Genomic DNA, 17,893 nt, shown 5'->3' with positions numbered 1-17,893 from the left:
AACCGAAAATTAAGTACCTACTCTTGACAGAGCGAACTAACACGAAATTGTAAAAATATTGTAACACTAGTTTCGGAAGAACACAATCAGTATTGATGTGTCGAAAAGCTAATCCCATCAAAAACAATACTTGTCAAAAAAACCAAGTCTCGCAACTCAGTTGTTCTACGGTAAAAAGTTGTGAGATCCATGTAATACCAAGTCCAGGCCAGGAAATCTTTAACGTTTTACATAAATTATTGACTTGACCATCGCACTAAATAATTTAATTTACACGTGTTTTCATGCGATGGCCAAGTCAATATATTAGATATTTCATCATTAGACAATTCAATCGAAAATAATTAAGTTCCTTTCATAAAAACAATTCCAAATCTTTTTTAATGGTCTTCATTACTATATTTCGGTGTTTAGAAAGGATTTGTATTTATAGATTGGTAAAAATCCGTGACCTAACTCGCGGGGCAAACGCCCTATCGTAGAAGGTCGACTGATCTCTAGTCGGATTGCATCACTCATAGTGTTGTGACTCGTTGTCTTTCTAATCCACAAAAACCTGCAACGAATTATTTATTTGCATCAGCCACTTTTTGCCGGCATCACTGCAATTTGACATTGACAGCTAATGCAGTATTGCAAGAAGTGTATCGCGGAAATCTCGATTTGCAACAAAAAGCAGTGGGCGGCTAAACTGAAGGAAACACGAAAACAATTCGAAACTCAAACAAATCAGAGACTATGTCTATATTTTTAAGTAGGTATTTTAGTCTAAGTTCGTATTTATTTATTTGCAATAGTAGGTAATTTAATTTCTTCACTTATTGGCTTTCCATTTGCCTATTTAAAATAATCTTTATTTTGACAATTTGTATTAATTAACTAATTAGTGTTGTCGTTAATTTTATGATATTTAAGCAATCAAGTAGGTACATACAATAATTGATACACTCTTTGTGAATTTATAAGATGATGAAATTTAATATCATTCTAACGTAAGTACCATTGCAGTTAAATATGATAAACATATCTAATTTAAACGTTAAAAACTTCTACATAATGATATTGTAACTAAGTAATTAGTATTGCAATTTGTATGAAATGTTTGAATAATTTATGCGAATTTAATTTCTGCTGGTAATATCAATTTGTAAGTGTAGTGTAGTAGTGCAGCACTTTTTAAGTAGCACAATTAACATAGTCCGATAAATAAATTAATTCATAATAATTTTACACAGGAAATAAGACGTATATTATATTATTAATTAATCTATCAAATTAAAATAAACTGCAGGTATTTTAAATAAGTAGTTAAAAGAATTAATTAGTTCTAAAATAAACGTGGAAGTATAAAAATAACTTGCTTGCATAATATTTACTAAAAGTACATAGGTAAGCAAATATAAAGCATTGAGAAAGTATAGCAAATAAAACATGGGCATTAAGTAAGAGATGATAAATATTTGACAAGCTGTAAGTTTATTTACATTGGCGACGTGAGATGAAATTAATTTATAAATTAGAGATTTGAATTTAATATTTCTTATTGAGTGAGATAGAGATTCTATTTAAAATCGTAAAAAGGTGTTTAGGGCAGATTCAGTCACAAAAATCACCAAAGACTCGCAAACTCTTAGGTAAAATAACAAAAATGAAATTACGAATAAGTAAACCCTAATGATAATAGAAAATCTTTAAGAACCTAAGATGATCAATAAAAATGCTAATCTAATGTACTTAAGTTTGATGAAGTTGAAGAATATGAATTTGATATTGAAATTGAACCTAATCGTCAGGCCTGCGTTGATTCTTGAGTCTTATTTCACAATACGGGTCCAAAACCTAACTCACATAACTTGAACTTACTTTTCTTTTAATCTAATTTCAAACTTTTTACCTTAGACAGCGTGGTATACAATTGCAATTGCAATGACGAAACTGTTAAAGCCACACACTCCGCAGCCATCTCGGAATGCACCTCGGCCTCGCAACACTTTGCGCGACCTTGAGCCTTTTCTCGATTTCGAAACTCCTTAATGAACATCTTTTTCTTTTACAATTGTTCACTTGTTTGGGCAAAAGGTGATTGACGTTGCAAATGGATCTTTTTGTTTTGCCAAACACATTCCACGTTCAATGTCTTTATGTTTGTGTGTTCTTTGTTTTTATCGATCATAATATCCTAATATAGTCCGGCTTAATAACTTGAGTGTATTTATTTGGTCATCGTTTGTAGATGATTGCGGAAAATTTGGCAATCGGCCAGCTTTATGTTTTAATCCTATGTCGTTTTAGAGACGAATTAAATTATTTTATTATGATGATGATGTGATGTTTAAACTCAGTAAATCTATCCAATTTAAAATAACATTGTGAGGAGACAGAAGGTGGAAGAGAATTCTATTCCTTTGCACTCCAAATAACAAATGTATAAGAAAATCTTTTCGTTCGTAAGAATGAACTGTTGCATGAATATTGAAATCATAGCTCTGTAAAGTGTATTTAAATAGACGTACCTATACTTAAATTATTCTATAATAAGTACAAAACACCTGTCACACACTGGAAAACGTGCAATGCTTATGTTAAAGTGAATTCGAGTGACAACAGATGGAAATGCGTCAATGAGCCGCATAATTATTGTTCTGCTAGTTATTGATAAGACAACTACATTTTTAATTTGTTTTCAGTACGGCTAGCACGAAAAACTTTTGAGTTCGAATCGTTTGCGTATTCGAATCGCCATCAAAAGATTTAGTACGAAAACTACAACAGCGGCGCTGTTACAGCGCCCTTGTGAACGTGTCGTAAAGTGAACTTAGTATGAGAAATAGTTGCACGAAACTTATTTTAAGAATCAAAATTGTCACGTTATCGTTTAATTCGAAGATTGAGTATCGAATTTTGTCAAATACGCAAACGATTCGAAGACGAAAGTTGTTCATGCTAGAGGTACAGATGTAAGAGTCGAGTAGAATTTCGAAAACATACTTCATGTTATTGAAATTCAACTCTATACTATACTGACTGCTCAGTAATTTTGTGGGAATCTCAAACATTCTACGAGTACTTATATTTATTACAAACTTTCACGTTACTTAATACATTAATAGGAAGGATAGTAGGAAAGGAACACCTGATTGCACATGTTTTTAAGAATGTTTATCGTTTGTCAGATAGGTACTATGATTATTTTTAATATTCATCGGGTTTTTTTTTATCATTATTATCGAAATCATTTTCGATGGTAACGAAAACGATAAAGTTATAATTTATTTGTATAACATATATAATATTATAAAGCTGAAGTTGTGGAACATGACGCTCACCCACCATAAGGAAGCTATGGTGTTAGTGCATCCATTTTACACTATCTTGGTTTGTCTATATATACTGGGCAGGGTAAAAAACTTCGTCACCGCGATGCAGGATTGTATGCGCGGTGGAGTATGTCATAGTAAGATCGTAACAGCGCCATCTGTTGGTACGGTTTGTAGTGGCGCAATTTATTAATCACAGTTTGTTTATTTGGTTGAACGCGCTAATCTCAGGAACTACTGGACCAATTTGAAAAATTCTTTTTGTGTTGGATAGTCCGTTAATCCCTGAAGGCTTTAGGCTATATATCATCACGCTAAGACCACTAGGAGCGGAGCACCAATGAAGAATGTTTCAAATCAGTGATTTTTTTCCTTTTGAGAGCTGACGCTGCGTAAACGGTTAAAGTTTCGCATAAATTATGTATGATAGGATTTTCCCCTTTAAAAGTTCTACAAAAAAGTCCGCTTAGTCAATAAAGATATTTTATGTAATTGAATAATTCACTGTGTTACGAGCAAATCAAAGTCTAAATTAGTGACCGCCATCTATCGACGTGCTTTTGACGGTCGTTAACATTCATGAGAGCGAAGCCGTGAAAAGGTATCATTAAAAATTTATGTAATTGAATCATTCACTGTGTTTAAACGATCAAATAGTATTCAAACATTTAGATAATAACGTTAAAAACCATTTAAAAATCCTATGAGAACTTTTTCGACTTCTACACGGACAAAGTCGCGGGCAAAAGCTATTTGTAGAATCATCATCATCATCATCATCATTTCAGCCATAGGACGTCCACTGCTGAACATAGGCCTTTGTAAAATAATTAGACTAAATTATTAAAAGTGCCTACCCAAAGTCATTAGTCCACGCGGACGAAGTCGCGGGCACAGCTAGTAACATATAAAACACCTTGTCGCGGTCTTACGTTAACAGCACACTTGTTCGTGATGTGAAAACTACTGAAAACAGTTGTCGAAAAACAAACAGAGTTAAATTATAACTGAGAGTAAACAAAATAAATTTACCCACATCTAGTCATTATAAGTTTATTGTTTTCATCGTTAAATGTAGTCGAGTGACGTTTTTTAATATTGCTATTGCATATCAGTCCAGTTTTAATATGCAAAGTGATTAGTTAACAATTAAAGATTTCAATGCCAAAATATTTAGTTAAAATATACGCATTAAAAGGTCAATGACTTGATAGATAACAGAATTAGAATAGGGGCATTAGCAAAATTGACATTGTTTTAAATTGTCTCCTACTTACAAAAATTGTAATATAATTGAAAATGAATTTCATGAAATATGATGCTAAGCTTTACAAATTCGGCTTTTTTTTTTCAAATATTTGTGAAAACAGATGAAAATTTCCGGGAAAGCGTAAAAACTGAAATTTACGTGGAAATATAAGATGTTTTCATATTACGGGAAAGTTTTTGCAGCCTTATTTAAGCTTTTAAAGAGCAACCTCAAATCCATCAACTTTTAACATTGAGATTGGATATCAATTTTAATTATCATTATTTTTATTCATCATTTCTACTGATTTTCTTAAAATGTTACCGACATATTGTATATTCTTCGAAGACATTAGTCAAAACTACATCCAATTAGTTATAATTGGCCGCTTAGTTAGACATAAAGATCGCATACTTTGAATTATTACAAAACACAAACTCAATATAGCGAAGGAATTGAGTTACGAGCGGAGTCAACAGGCAACAATAAATAACGTCAATATTTACTCGGAAAATCGCTGGAGAACTTATAGTGGCAGATGTTCACAATTTTCCTGCTAGGTAGCTTGTTAGTTTTCGCTGGTTTACGTTAGTTAATCAGCGGAAATGACTGGCAAAGGGGACTGGGGCTCGAGGAGGCAAATACTCCTTTGTGTTTCGTTCACGTCAGTCACGACACGCACAATAACAACTGGACTGGACCTAACATTGAACGCGTCGTCTCTCATTTATGTCGACTCCCCAAGTCACGCTTTTCGCGTTTCTCGGTCATTATCATCGGCATTCACACTCGGATATACGAAAACGAAATCACTACGCTACACTGGCAAAATGCTTATGCTAATACAGCATACATTAACGAGCTGCTTATGTTAAATCATGCGCGCGATCGCGTCACGGTCCGCGCACTCGAATCTATTGAGCACTTTTCGAAACGATCCACATTCCAAATCATTTATCGAAACGACGCCTTTGCCTAAAAAATCCGACCGCGACCTTGAATCTGTTGCCGCGATCAGAAACTCAATTTACAATAAAACAATATTATGTAATGAGATCGGAAATCCGCAATTAAGGTCGACGTTCACATATTGAATTCTCGTACTCTGATAGATGCTTTCGATTTCAACACGATTGCATTAGCATTCGATTCGTGGTCGACGCGACTTGAATATCGATGAGAAAGGTCAGTTTCATATTTCTGAACGTTCGCTTTGCAAATGATATCTTTACTGTCTGAAAATGTGTTTCGAATAAATGCGTGGTGTAATGGAGCGATTGATGTATGATTGATCGTTTGTAATAAAATTTGATTGTGGTGCGAGCGACATCCTAATTTAGAAATAGGATACGTTATGTTCCTTTATGCGCAACCCATATCTAGACGACCACGAGTGTTCGTACTTTCGATTTCGTGAGGCCAGTAATTAGCATGGCCTCGGCATACGTGCGCTGCGTAATACGGAACGGAACTAGCTCGCGCTCACGCGGGATTGCCCGCGCCTGTCGCGTTTTTGAACGTAGCAGTAGCTGGCCAGTGAGGGAAGGAAGCCATTTTCACTTTCTTTTAATTTATTTCACGTTCCAAATTCGAATTAGCTGATTGATATTGCTGGCGACGTGGAATTGCTTCAACAATGAGAACAGTTACGCACAATGCGTTGATTTTAATCATGCGTGTCGGCATATTCTTTGTTTTCTGCGGTGTCTTCGTTTTTATGTTTATTCTTCTACAAATTGCAATTTTTGTAGTTATATGTATAGTAGTATAGCTTTAAAGACGTCATATCTAAAAAAGAATCTATTTTAATTGCAGGTCCAGTTTTTGTAACCAGTCTTTTTTCCCAAGGTCTTCAGTAACCTTGAATTCTAATGGAATGGAGCCACCATGGCGGGCTATCCTGTCTTTTCATAAATTTGATCAAAAGGCAGGTTTCTAGCGGCCAAACTAGATTGACCACTAGCTAGACGCGACTTTGCATGTGCGTATGGTCGGCTGCGAAAACATGTACGTAAATTAAATTCGCTACGAAACTGCAAAACGGATTCCGAAGAACGGATTCTGTGCGCTAACGTCATATTTACATGGAATGTCATTAATAAACAATTTAGACATTTTAAAAGTAGCAAATACATTCTAATTACTTTTCCGATCTTTCACATATTGTTACTTAGACTGTTTTGTTTTATTGAGGTGTCTATAGTCTATGATCAAACTATTTGACTTCAATCAGAATGTATAAATATGCCTTTAATACAAATAGTAAAAACAGACTGTAATGGCTATCAGATCGGACTAAACTATACTTATCTTAAAAAACTTAGATCTACATTGATAGCAATTTATGTACCCGACTGTAAAGCCTATTAAAGTAGTGGCCAGGGACTGTTTTATTTGTCTGTTTGTCATGACATTTACGTCTATTGCCGCTGCATACGCTAATCGAGATACCGCCCAGCCGTTTACCGTCTGATACGTAATTAGAACTGGTATTTTGCACTCGGCTACTGCTATGAGCGCGTTTTTGTTATTTAAATGACTCATAACTTTTAAAATGCCATTAAGAATTTAAAAGTTATTTGTGCTTAAATACTTGCAAATGATCGGTGATCACGAAATCTGTACACAATTATTTTGGTTCTAAACAACATGATGATATTTCATTGCCTAAAATGTGAAATTAAAAAAAAAACTGCCATCTTAGTTGCTCTCTGACACTAATTGCCAGTCTGTTATAAGTTCTAAAAATTAACTGTCCGCCATTTACCGCGTTCTTTTGTTATTTCACGCGGTTTTAATCCATTGTTTGATGAAGTCACAGATACAATAAAATTTTTGTGCGCGCGTATAGAATTTCGCGCGCTTTGTGAAATATTAAGTGTCACTAACCCGCCTCTTTTGTGCCGGTTATTTTTTAAACTGTAGCCGGTGTCACGGCCAGTCTGTTCACCGATGCGATAACGTCCGAAAAAAGATTTGACCGATTGTGAAAACGTCGATACTTTTTTTAAACTGATTTTAGGTTATGAACGTAATGTAGTACTATTAGTCATATTTGATTTAAAGAAATTTAAAGAAGGAAAGGAATACGGTAACGTGGAATGTAAGTTTCAAATGTTTAGTCACTAAGTCGGATTTTGTCGGATATTCGGAAATTGTCAGATACTTTCAAGTCAGAAAAGTAATTTATTATTTAATATTTATACTTGTAAACCTAAGTTTAAGCGTTTCCGCGTTTTACAGTATCTTTATTATTTTGTTGTAATCTTTCTATCCGTACATACATATAATTACGTCAGTTTCAGTGAAAACTTAATTCAAATTATTCGCGAAAGGTTTCCGTTATCTAATTGTTGTTGAAATTTGAAAAATGTTTATTCGTGTATTTTAACGAATTTAACATTAGCATTATTCCCACAAGTATCATAAAAAACCAATCAAATTATTATAGTTCGTTACTTAAACCAGTTTTGGAATACTATCAGTTTGTGGCATGTTTTAATCACTATATTTACTGATAAGTCACATAAATTACTATTTAATGTAAAAACTTTATACGAATTTGAAATACTTGTCTGCTCTTTTGCCTCCTTTCCCATATAAAAAAAATGTGTTAGAAACCTGTTATTTTGACAATCAACATACAAATACCGCGTCACAATACTATGAAGTCCTTCCATTCTAGATCAAGGGTCCGATAACAAGGAAAAATGTCCTTTATCTGCGACGCCGCGCGAGGTGCGCGCGCGCATACTAACCGCGTCCTAGCGATTGGGCAATCGCTGGCAGACGGACAGAGGTAAATACGCATGGAGTTTGGTTCATCCTTTGATCGTGACTTCGATTTCGTAGACACTAGGATTGGGTTTGGTAGAGGCTTGAGACTTTGGGCATCGTAAAGTATTGACACTCTGGGTGGTGTAGTTTTGAGACTCTAGAGCAGGGTTTCCCAATTTTTTTTGCCAAGGAACCATAATTGATTATACTTTTCCTAGCGGAACCCCCGTACTACTCCGCCCGCACGCCCTGCCCCTCCCTTGTGCGTAAACAAGTCGGTGCGAGCGAACAACGTCGGTCACGAAACGTGGGATAATATTTTTTACGGAACCCTTGCGGCCTTTCCACGGAACCCCAGGGTTCCGCGGACCACCATTCGGGAACCGCTGCTCTAGAGTTTCGTAGGGGACTGAAACCCTGGGTGTGATAGAGACTTAAGACTGGGTTTTGTAGAGGCCTGATGATAAGGAAATGGTAGATACTTCAATCTTTGGGTTTGGTAGAGACCTAAAACTCTGGGTTTCGTAGAGATCTCAGATTGGATATGGCAGACTTGCGACTCATAGAGACTGAGACTCTGGTTTTTATAGAGACTTGTGAGACGCCACAATTCAAGTAAGTATATTTGTCACTCATTAGCGGTGTAATAAAGGCTGGGAGGAACGAGAGATTATTTGATTTGATTTATTTGTAGGTCACACTAAACGCGTGAATAAAATTAATGCACTTTGTTACATAGTAGCCATTCATAAATATGATATTAATTAAGAATATCATTCACAACCGTAACACATTAAGAAACCCGTTTATTTTCAATTAGGCTATATCTATGCATTTTTTATTCAATCGATTTTAAATGTAAAAGATAGGCATTTGATATAACTGGACCTAATAAATTACATCTATTAATGAGAATGAAAAAATAAGATAGGAATAGATTGCATATTAGATTAGATTACAGAAAAAAGTTTGTTAGAAAAAATATTATCTCGGAAAAGCTAATTATAAATACATATCATAAAACCCGGCTTCACGTCCTTGGCCGAGCAATTTTTCTTATGACTGGTTGTCATCAATGTCAACAAGTAATGATAAGCTAAAATACAACTTAAGTATACTACTCAAACGGTGTTAATAGTACCTACTTATTTTCCATACGATAGATAAGCTACGCAAACATATTTCAAGCACACATTTTTATGTAATACCTGTGTAAGAATGTTTTACAGGCATCGTTTACATATAAAAGATAAGACAGGTATTTTTTAAAATTCTTTGCTGCGCATAAAGGTCATAGATATTTTTAATTTTACTGCCGGAAAATCGTAGCATTGGAACATTGGACTTGGGATTATTGGGTACCTATTTGGTATTGTCATGATTTTCAATGTCAGAAGATCACACCACAGAATAATGATGACTAAAGTAAATTGATTTAGGTATTATTTGGCGTTCAATTGCTAGTAGATCTTTAACATCCGATCCTTTATTCTTCTTATTATTTTCGTTGCGAGTGCAATGACAGTTTAACTTTCCTCCGGGACAAACTTGACCTTCATTGATTGGGTTTTAATTGGCATCAAGCTGTAGATCCTGGCTACACAGGAGTTGCAGCGGTGGGAATTGTTCGTTCGGTTGCTAGCTAAAGACAGACAGAATAACTGTTTTTTAAACATTGTTTCATTTCTTACTTTAACGCCTCGATGGTTAAACAGTTGGATCATTTCGACCGGATGTCCTATGTCCGATTCCCAGATGGATACAAAAAGCCAAAATCAAACTTCTGTTTTATCTTCGGTCATTCTTCAAAACATTTACTCTCACAATTAGTTTTGTATAGGTAAGCTTGTGTTAAGGCTGCCGCGACACAAGCACAGCTTTGTGCAGCAGTCGCTCGAACTATCTGTGTACCTTTTGTGGGCAAAAAAATACTTTTTACTTTAATTTACAAGCTACATTTACGATCGAACGGGAGTTAATTGTTTCACACGATAAGTTATCAACCAACGCGAACGTAGCGAACACTGAACAGGATAACAGTGACATTACATTGACGCCTATTATCAGTGAAAGTCGCTGCGCACCTTGACACAGATTGTGCACAAACACGCGGTTATCAGCGCAGCGGCCAGAATGCTGCCCATAAATATAATATGACAGCGCGCTGGCGCGAGGCTTCCAGTTTGATTCCTAGACAAGTGTATTATTTAGGGATATTTCACTTTTTAACATACATATTACGCGGTTATCAGTGCAGCGGCCAGAATGCTGCCCATAAATATAATATGACAGCGCGCTAGCGCGAGGCTCTAGTTCGATTCCTGGGCAAGACAGTGTGGACGATGTTACTATAGCTCAAAAAAGTTAGATTTAATACGTACCATGTCATTAAGTGTCTAAGTTTTTCTGGATTGTCGATGTACAAAACATCTAATAAAATATGTTTATGTAAACAATCCGCGTAAACTAGCCATGTATTTCCTAAAACAACAAACAATTCATTTGCTTAAAATTATAAAATTTTAATGAAAACTTTGTTTTGTTAAGAAGAAAAAAAAAAGATTTTTTAAAAAGGAGCTTCTCAAATGCTTTTGTTAGCAGTTTCTTTTAAAGAGTAGTAAGCGTAAATAACAATTTTATTGAAATGGTTTTGCATTATAATAAAGTGCATTGGATTCTCGGGAGGATAGCAAACAATGATAAGTGTAACTTATTTACGACAAAATCGAGTTATTAAGTATGGAGTAGGTATAAACAAATGTTTGCCAACAGCGATTGATTTAATATGACTGCACATAAACAATAATATGAACGTAATAATTATTCTGTTTGTCAGTAATATTCCTGCCTCGTTCATTAATTGAAATACATAATAAACATTTTGCTTAAATCCTTAAACGAAATCTCCAAATCTACGACCAAATCAGGAACCATAATTTAATTAGAAGAGATAAAAAATAAAAGGGTCGACGCACACGAGGCCGTTCGAACGCGACATTGAGAGTTTCAAAACGCTTGTGTTCGACATACCGAGCGCATCCGTTACTAGTAGCTGTGGGTTCACACTATCAGGACGATTAAAAGTCGTGTAGTCGGCTAATGAATGTCATTAAGACAATGCACTATCAATCACTTCACACCTAATTAGGCCCAAACTATTTGATTCGAAAGTTTTTAAAGGGAAATTTATTAGTTTTTAATATGTGAAAACTCACAGTTAAATAATATTTAGAATTCCTTATTTACACCGCAGTATATGCAGACTGTTATCTGTTAGATACCGTCTAACATAAATGCCATCTAAACTCAAAGTTTAGTACCTACTTTTTTTTCTATTTACTAATTTAGGGACTTTTACATAGTATGTCAGTCCCATCATAACCTAATCGTAAACTAAATAACCAAAAAATTAAAAATAACTAAACAATAAAAAGAACGAGTTGCTGTCACTGGAGAATCACGGAAACCATGTCGCAAATTAGTACCTACCTACTTGTTTAACATTCTTTAATCTGATCAAAAATAGTCTCTATTATTGGTAAAACCAGTTTAATTTTAGGCTGATCAAATATAGAGGCTATATTTTACAAGCAACCTTTTTACTTTAGACTGTAGTCTTCCAAAAATCGTATCATGTGACAGTGCAAACCGTTCTTATAGAAAAGTCTACCCTCGCCTGCCAAGGGTACGACAATCACGACCAGTGGACGTCGCGGACAATCTGCCGATAATTCAAAGTGAGTTATCGAAGCATTAAACTTAATGAAGTAAGTTAATGAATAAATAAAGGATTACTGTCGAAAAGTGATTATAAGAGAATGTACGAGCAATCATTCGTCGGTTTGACTAATCGTATTTTCATGCATCATTATCCTTGTGCATTAATGGGCATGGATTAAGATCGCCAAATAAGTAGGTATGTGGAATATGGACCAAATATTTCCATTGTGAATTTATTTTTATTATTTAATAATCACTGTTTAGGTCATATTATATGAATATACTTAGTTCAAAAGTCATCTAAAAACTACACTTATTTTCAAGCATCTATTCAATATGTATGCAGTAGTGTCCACACTAGTATTTAAGCTATAGACAATGAAAGGCTTTGTTGAAATACCTACCTTAAATTGGTAAAATATAGGAGGTAATGTTTAGTTTGTTATTTCATAAACCCATTTATTAGTGATTTCAATTAAAATGCTTACAAATATAAACAATGTTACGTTAAGTGGATATTGTTTCCAATAATACTTATGAAAACCAAAGAGTTTGTATTGTTTTATGAAATGAAAATAATTTATATTGTTTAGATCAATAGACGTTAATGCTGTATTAATTGTTATCAACCAACGAACAAATGAAAGTTGAAACTGGTTGAAACGCACAATGAAACGCGGCAAGATATTTAAAAACAACATTCTAACTAAACAAGACCGGAGAATAGCGCCGATCTAAAATGGAAGAGCGAGGTCACTCAAAACAACAATAAAACTTTCGGAAAAAATACTTGTGCGCCAACAAACAAAGAAAAATTGTAACGAAACTTAATTACTGACATGATACCTCCGTGTGATATAATATTTCGTTACCATATCTATTAAGTTGATATGGAGATAAACGAAGATAACGACATAAACAAGTTTGCACTTCGTTCGCAACTGATTAAAATTCGTATTCAAAAAAATGATACTTACTTAAATAATGGTTGAATTTCAATTAAACATCGAAATAAGTTCATTTAAGTTCCATTAAGTTCGGAATAGACAACGCAAAGCCATGAGCTCATAATTTTTCATTTTGGCAGTTTTCGTTACAACTACGCCAGTTTACTAGTAGCTGATTCATAGATATTTCTGAAATAATGTGCAACTGAAAATCTATGCAATTGCTTTCGTCTCTAGATAAAGTAGAACCGCTATGGATGGTGTGCTCGAAACCGATATACAATAAACCGTTCGAAATTAGTGCTCGTCGTACAGAGACAATCAAGCCGAGGAATCCTGAACAAGCGCGGGCGGCGCGCGCTCACTCTAGCGGAACCCTCGCGTGTCTGCGCTTGCACGCTGACTTATGGATTCCTTGCCTTTGCGCATATCACATTGTTACTATGTACCAATAACGCACGCTCAAACCAAGCATCAGAATCTTCACATCCACCAATATCATTGACAATACGAAAATAAACGAAAACACCACCTGCTATCGAAATAACCCGCTGTAGCCGCGTAATGCTAAAACCAAAACAAAATTAACGACATAAGTTGCGTCATTTGAACGTCTGCGCATCTCGTGCTAGCGGCCGTAATGGTTTTATTGCGATGATTCACATTGTACGTGGGAACTGGACGGGTGCATCGAGATAACACTCCGGCTAGATCCGAACCGATCCGCGAAAATTGCGACATTAAACAAAACCGCGGCCTACGCGCGCTAATCGCATCACAATTATCGTGCGCTCGAAATAATGTGAGCGTTCTCACGTAGCGGTCCCGCTGCGGTGGCGCAATCGTGTCACAAACAGCTGATAAGGGCACCGCTTCCGCTGACCGCGACGATACGAAGAGTTTTCACCGCGTAGAAAACGCACGATATGCATAAGACACGCTCGGCGCCCGCCGCGCCGAATGCCTACGCGTAAAAGCGAGAATTTGCGCGAATACCCGCGATAGAAACCGCCCACGCGGCTAAATAATAAGAAAACGCGTTATTCACTAATACGGAATTGGCCGTGTTTGGACGAGCGCCACCACGACCGTCACATGATCTTCGCTTACCTTCATGTCGTCGAGCATGTCGCAGGCGGAGTAGAGGGACGCGGACACTTCGATGATGCCCATGGTGCGGCCGGTGTCTCGTGCAGTGTCACAAAGCCCACGATCAACCAGGGAGTTTCGATCACACGGAGGACCGAGCGGGCCGTTTGCGTGTGTCTATATATCCCGTCGAAAGTAGACCCGTGCGAACTGCGAATGTCTTGCGAGTGACGCGTGAGTCGGTGAGTTTTAGGAACACTACGCGCGAGACGTACTCACGCTGTGACCGAGCCTCGCGGACTGACGCGGCGGAGTACGCCAACTTCTGACAGTGAAAGGGTCCTGACGTCACGCGCACGATAACGCGCCCCCCCACCGCGCCGCATTCCCCGCCGACTTGTTGCTACTATATCCCTCTCGCTCGCACTCACGCGCACACACATAGCGCCATCTCGATTCCCCACAATACGACACCTAGGAGTTTGATTAAGCGTATTGGTGTAGAATACGCGTTTTGCACTCAACACATTTGCTATTTTTCATTTAATATGAACAAAGAATGAATGACCTTTAAAACCGATATGCCAATACTGAGTCGTTGGGGGCCTCATTACTTTAGCTTTTTTATTGTTATGCATTTTAAAATTTAAATGTCTCGTTACAATTTTAAATAGGTGTTCTGTTTATATAAAGGTTGGCGAGCAAACAACGCGGGGGATGACGCATTTGAAACGAAACATCCCCTGAAGAAGATTTCGTAGACGCTTTGCTACGATGACGCAAATTTCGTAGCGGTGACGTAGAAGGGTCCCGCCGCGTTACGACCGTAGCGGGACTCTCCTCCGTAGACGCGCTACGAAGCTACGAAACGAATTTTTTATTTTATTCACGTTCGTTTCAGTGTGCATGACAAATCATATTTTTTTATGAATTCAACAAGTTATAACATTGAATGATTTCATTTCTTGCTTATCTTAGCCTTATCATAAATGTAAATGATACAATTTTAAATACGATAAAATAGGTTTGAAAATGTAGGCGTAAGCACTGACATATTGGTTGTCGAGCACAGGTGTAGCGAAACGCAAAATTAACTTAACTAAGCTATACTTTTAGATGATTACAACTCTAATTAAATTGCAGAGTATACATAATTAATCTATGATTCTCAGTTGCTACTTGCACACATTTAATTGAAGTGTAAACGATTTTTGCACGAATAGATGGTACAGGTTGACCTCAGAACGTCATGAAGCCTTTCAAAAATCAATTTGCCATAGGTACCCGAAAGAAGATTGCCTCGCCAGATTATTATGATTTGCATAACTTATAATTAGTTCGACTGCTCAAGGTGATTTTTAAAAATACATTTCTGTAAATAGGCGCTTCTTTTACACGCCTGTTAATGGGTTTGGATATTTTTGACATGATGTGAAAATAGTTATAAAAATTTTAGCGTCGAGAGCTGCATCTCAAACTAAAATAAAAAGAACTTGAAAAAATCGAACTGGCTAAGGTGGAAATCGAACCCACCACCCTTCGACGACATGATATAAATAGTAATAATCAGGTATTCTTAAGATAATGTTTTCGCAATTAACAGATTTTTATCAAGCACTTTTTGTTGACTTTAGTCAAACCAATGAAGAGTCATAACAATGTAATCATCACGCAATAAAAAAGAAGTAATCGCATCCATCGATAAATAAAATAATGTGGTATTATTACAAGATTATCTAGACGATTGGTAATTTGGTTATATTCGACTTTTATGCGATTGGCAACCGCAAAAAAGACCAAAAGTTTTTGGATAAAGTCACGAAACAGGCATCAGTTAGACCATAGATTATAGAGATGGCGTAGAGACGCGTGCAACAAAAAAGGTTGGACGAGACATGTTCCAACGAGAGTCAGTCATGTGGGAAAGGTCACGTGACCTTGAACTTATCAAAGGAGCGTGTGCGCAGTTCTTTATTCAAAATTACTAGCAACAATCGCCGCGACAGGTTTGGCGCCGATATTGAATGGGACGCAAACCTCTTTTTGATTTCTACTTTCCGAAATCGGACCACTTTTAGTTATTCAAGAATTTTTTGTGTGGTTAGGTTAGTTTATTTTTATATATCAGGAATTATCTTATGCGCAGTAAATCTATAGATATTTATTTTCTACGGAATTACTTGTGGGACTGACTGTTAACTTGGCAAAAAGTTGTATATATTTAGAAGAAACCAGCTCTGTATTATTAGTTCTGCTTGTAAATAAATAAATAATGTTTATCTTATAAATAGAGTATTATGTAATGAAACCGAATATTAATAAACCATTTAAGTATTATTTTGTTTATTATTAACTTACTATCTCGATATTAATTACTACCTGTACCTGTCTAATGGTTCGAAGGCAATAAATACATTTTTTATTTTTTATTTATTTATTTATAAAATTTTAATATTGATCACTACAGATTATTAAACTACAGAAAGTATATTATAAAGTTTTGACAGAGTATTATGAAACAGATTACCGCTCGTATTCACAAACGATGACTGCTTAAGTGAAGCAGTAAATCGAACGCACAGCGTTGAATAGAGCTCTGTGATTGGTTCATGTGTCACCCTGTGCGTCCACGCGCACTGTGAGACCTCATAGTAATGTTTGTGAAAACGAGCGTACACATCTTAAACGAAGGTAATATCGGTGACCCTTAATGTAAGGTCAACATAATCCTAACGGTTTACTTTTGGTCGATTATTTAGCCTTAAACCATATACATAATAGCTTTAGCATTGAGAGGTCACGTTAGATCATCGAAAATTCAATTGTATATTATTTATAAGCGCTACTAGATGATTTAATGAAGAACGCATCGATTAATAGGCGACGACAAACAGTTATAAATAAATAAATCTTTGGACAATTTCACACAGCGCCAGCTAGCCCCAAAGTAAGCAACTTAATGCTTGTGTTATGGGTGCTAGCTTAACGGATATACTACTTATATACTTTTTTTTTTTTAAATACATAAATATTATACATAGTCACACCCAGACCCGTCACAGAAATTAAAATTCATCATTTCAATTTCTGCCCGGCCGGGAATCGAACCCGGGACCTCTCGGCATAGTAGTCCGTTCTGAACCACTACACCAAACGGCCGACAAACACCAAACCACCACCACCAAACGGCCGACAGTTGGTTTAAAACTTAGCATAATGTAAACGCATTTAGGTGGTGATTGACCGATTTATAGATAAAATTAACTGACTGTCACATGCATGAATAAATGAATATCTTTTAACACTTGTACACTGCGCTATCCAGCACCAAACAAAGCAAAGCTTTGAAAGCTTGTACCATGAGTATCAGATAACGGATATAAGCTTGCAATAATTTCCTTACTTTTTTCGTTAAGATACACCCGTATTCACAAATGATGATTGCTTAAGTGAAGCAGCAACGCTATGCGAAGTCGAACGCACATCGTTGAATAGAACTCTGTGACTGGTTCGTGTGTCACTCCGCCATCGCGCCACTCACGTATTGTCTATCTATGCATTGCTTTTTGGGACTCTGTGCGTCCACGAGCACTGTGAGACTTCATAGTAATGTTTGTGAATACGGGTCTTATTATACTAAACTAATAATCACTTCCACATTTTCATCCACACTAATGGTTAAAATTTTCCTGGCATAATGCTTTCAAGTGCTGAAAACAGTATTTTACAAACGCAAGCAAAATAATAATCATTGTTATAGATGACCTAACTAATACATTTACTGTAGCTTATTT

At 36.1% G+C, this 17,893-nt stretch overlaps 1 protein-coding gene across 4 annotated transcripts in view; it reads right to left on the bottom strand.

The window, feature by feature from the left end:
* Nucleotides 1–17,893, bottom strand: part of LOC114354936 (terminal nucleotidyltransferase 5C) — a 274,706-nt gene that overhangs the window by 16,204 nt on the left and 240,609 nt on the right. The window contains exon 1 of one of the 4 annotated variants that reach the window (XM_028307544.1): nucleotides 14,121–14,428. The exons of the other annotated variants lie outside the window; for them this stretch is intronic. Coding sequence (XP_028163345.1) covers nucleotides 14,121–14,183 — 63 coding nt within the window. The 5' untranslated portion in view covers nucleotides 14,184–14,428. Of the gene's footprint in view, nucleotides 1–14,120; nucleotides 14,429–17,893 lie in introns of those variants that run through there. 4 annotated transcript variants of the gene reach the window in all.

Source organism: Ostrinia furnacalis, unplaced genomic scaffold (genome assembly GCF_004193835.3).
Source record: "Ostrinia furnacalis isolate ACB-3 unplaced genomic scaffold, ASM419383v2 OfSCF2279, whole genome shotgun sequence".
NCBI lineage: Eukaryota > Metazoa > Arthropoda > Insecta > Lepidoptera > Crambidae > Ostrinia > Ostrinia furnacalis.
This window is presented reverse-complemented; position numbering and strand designations above follow the sequence as displayed.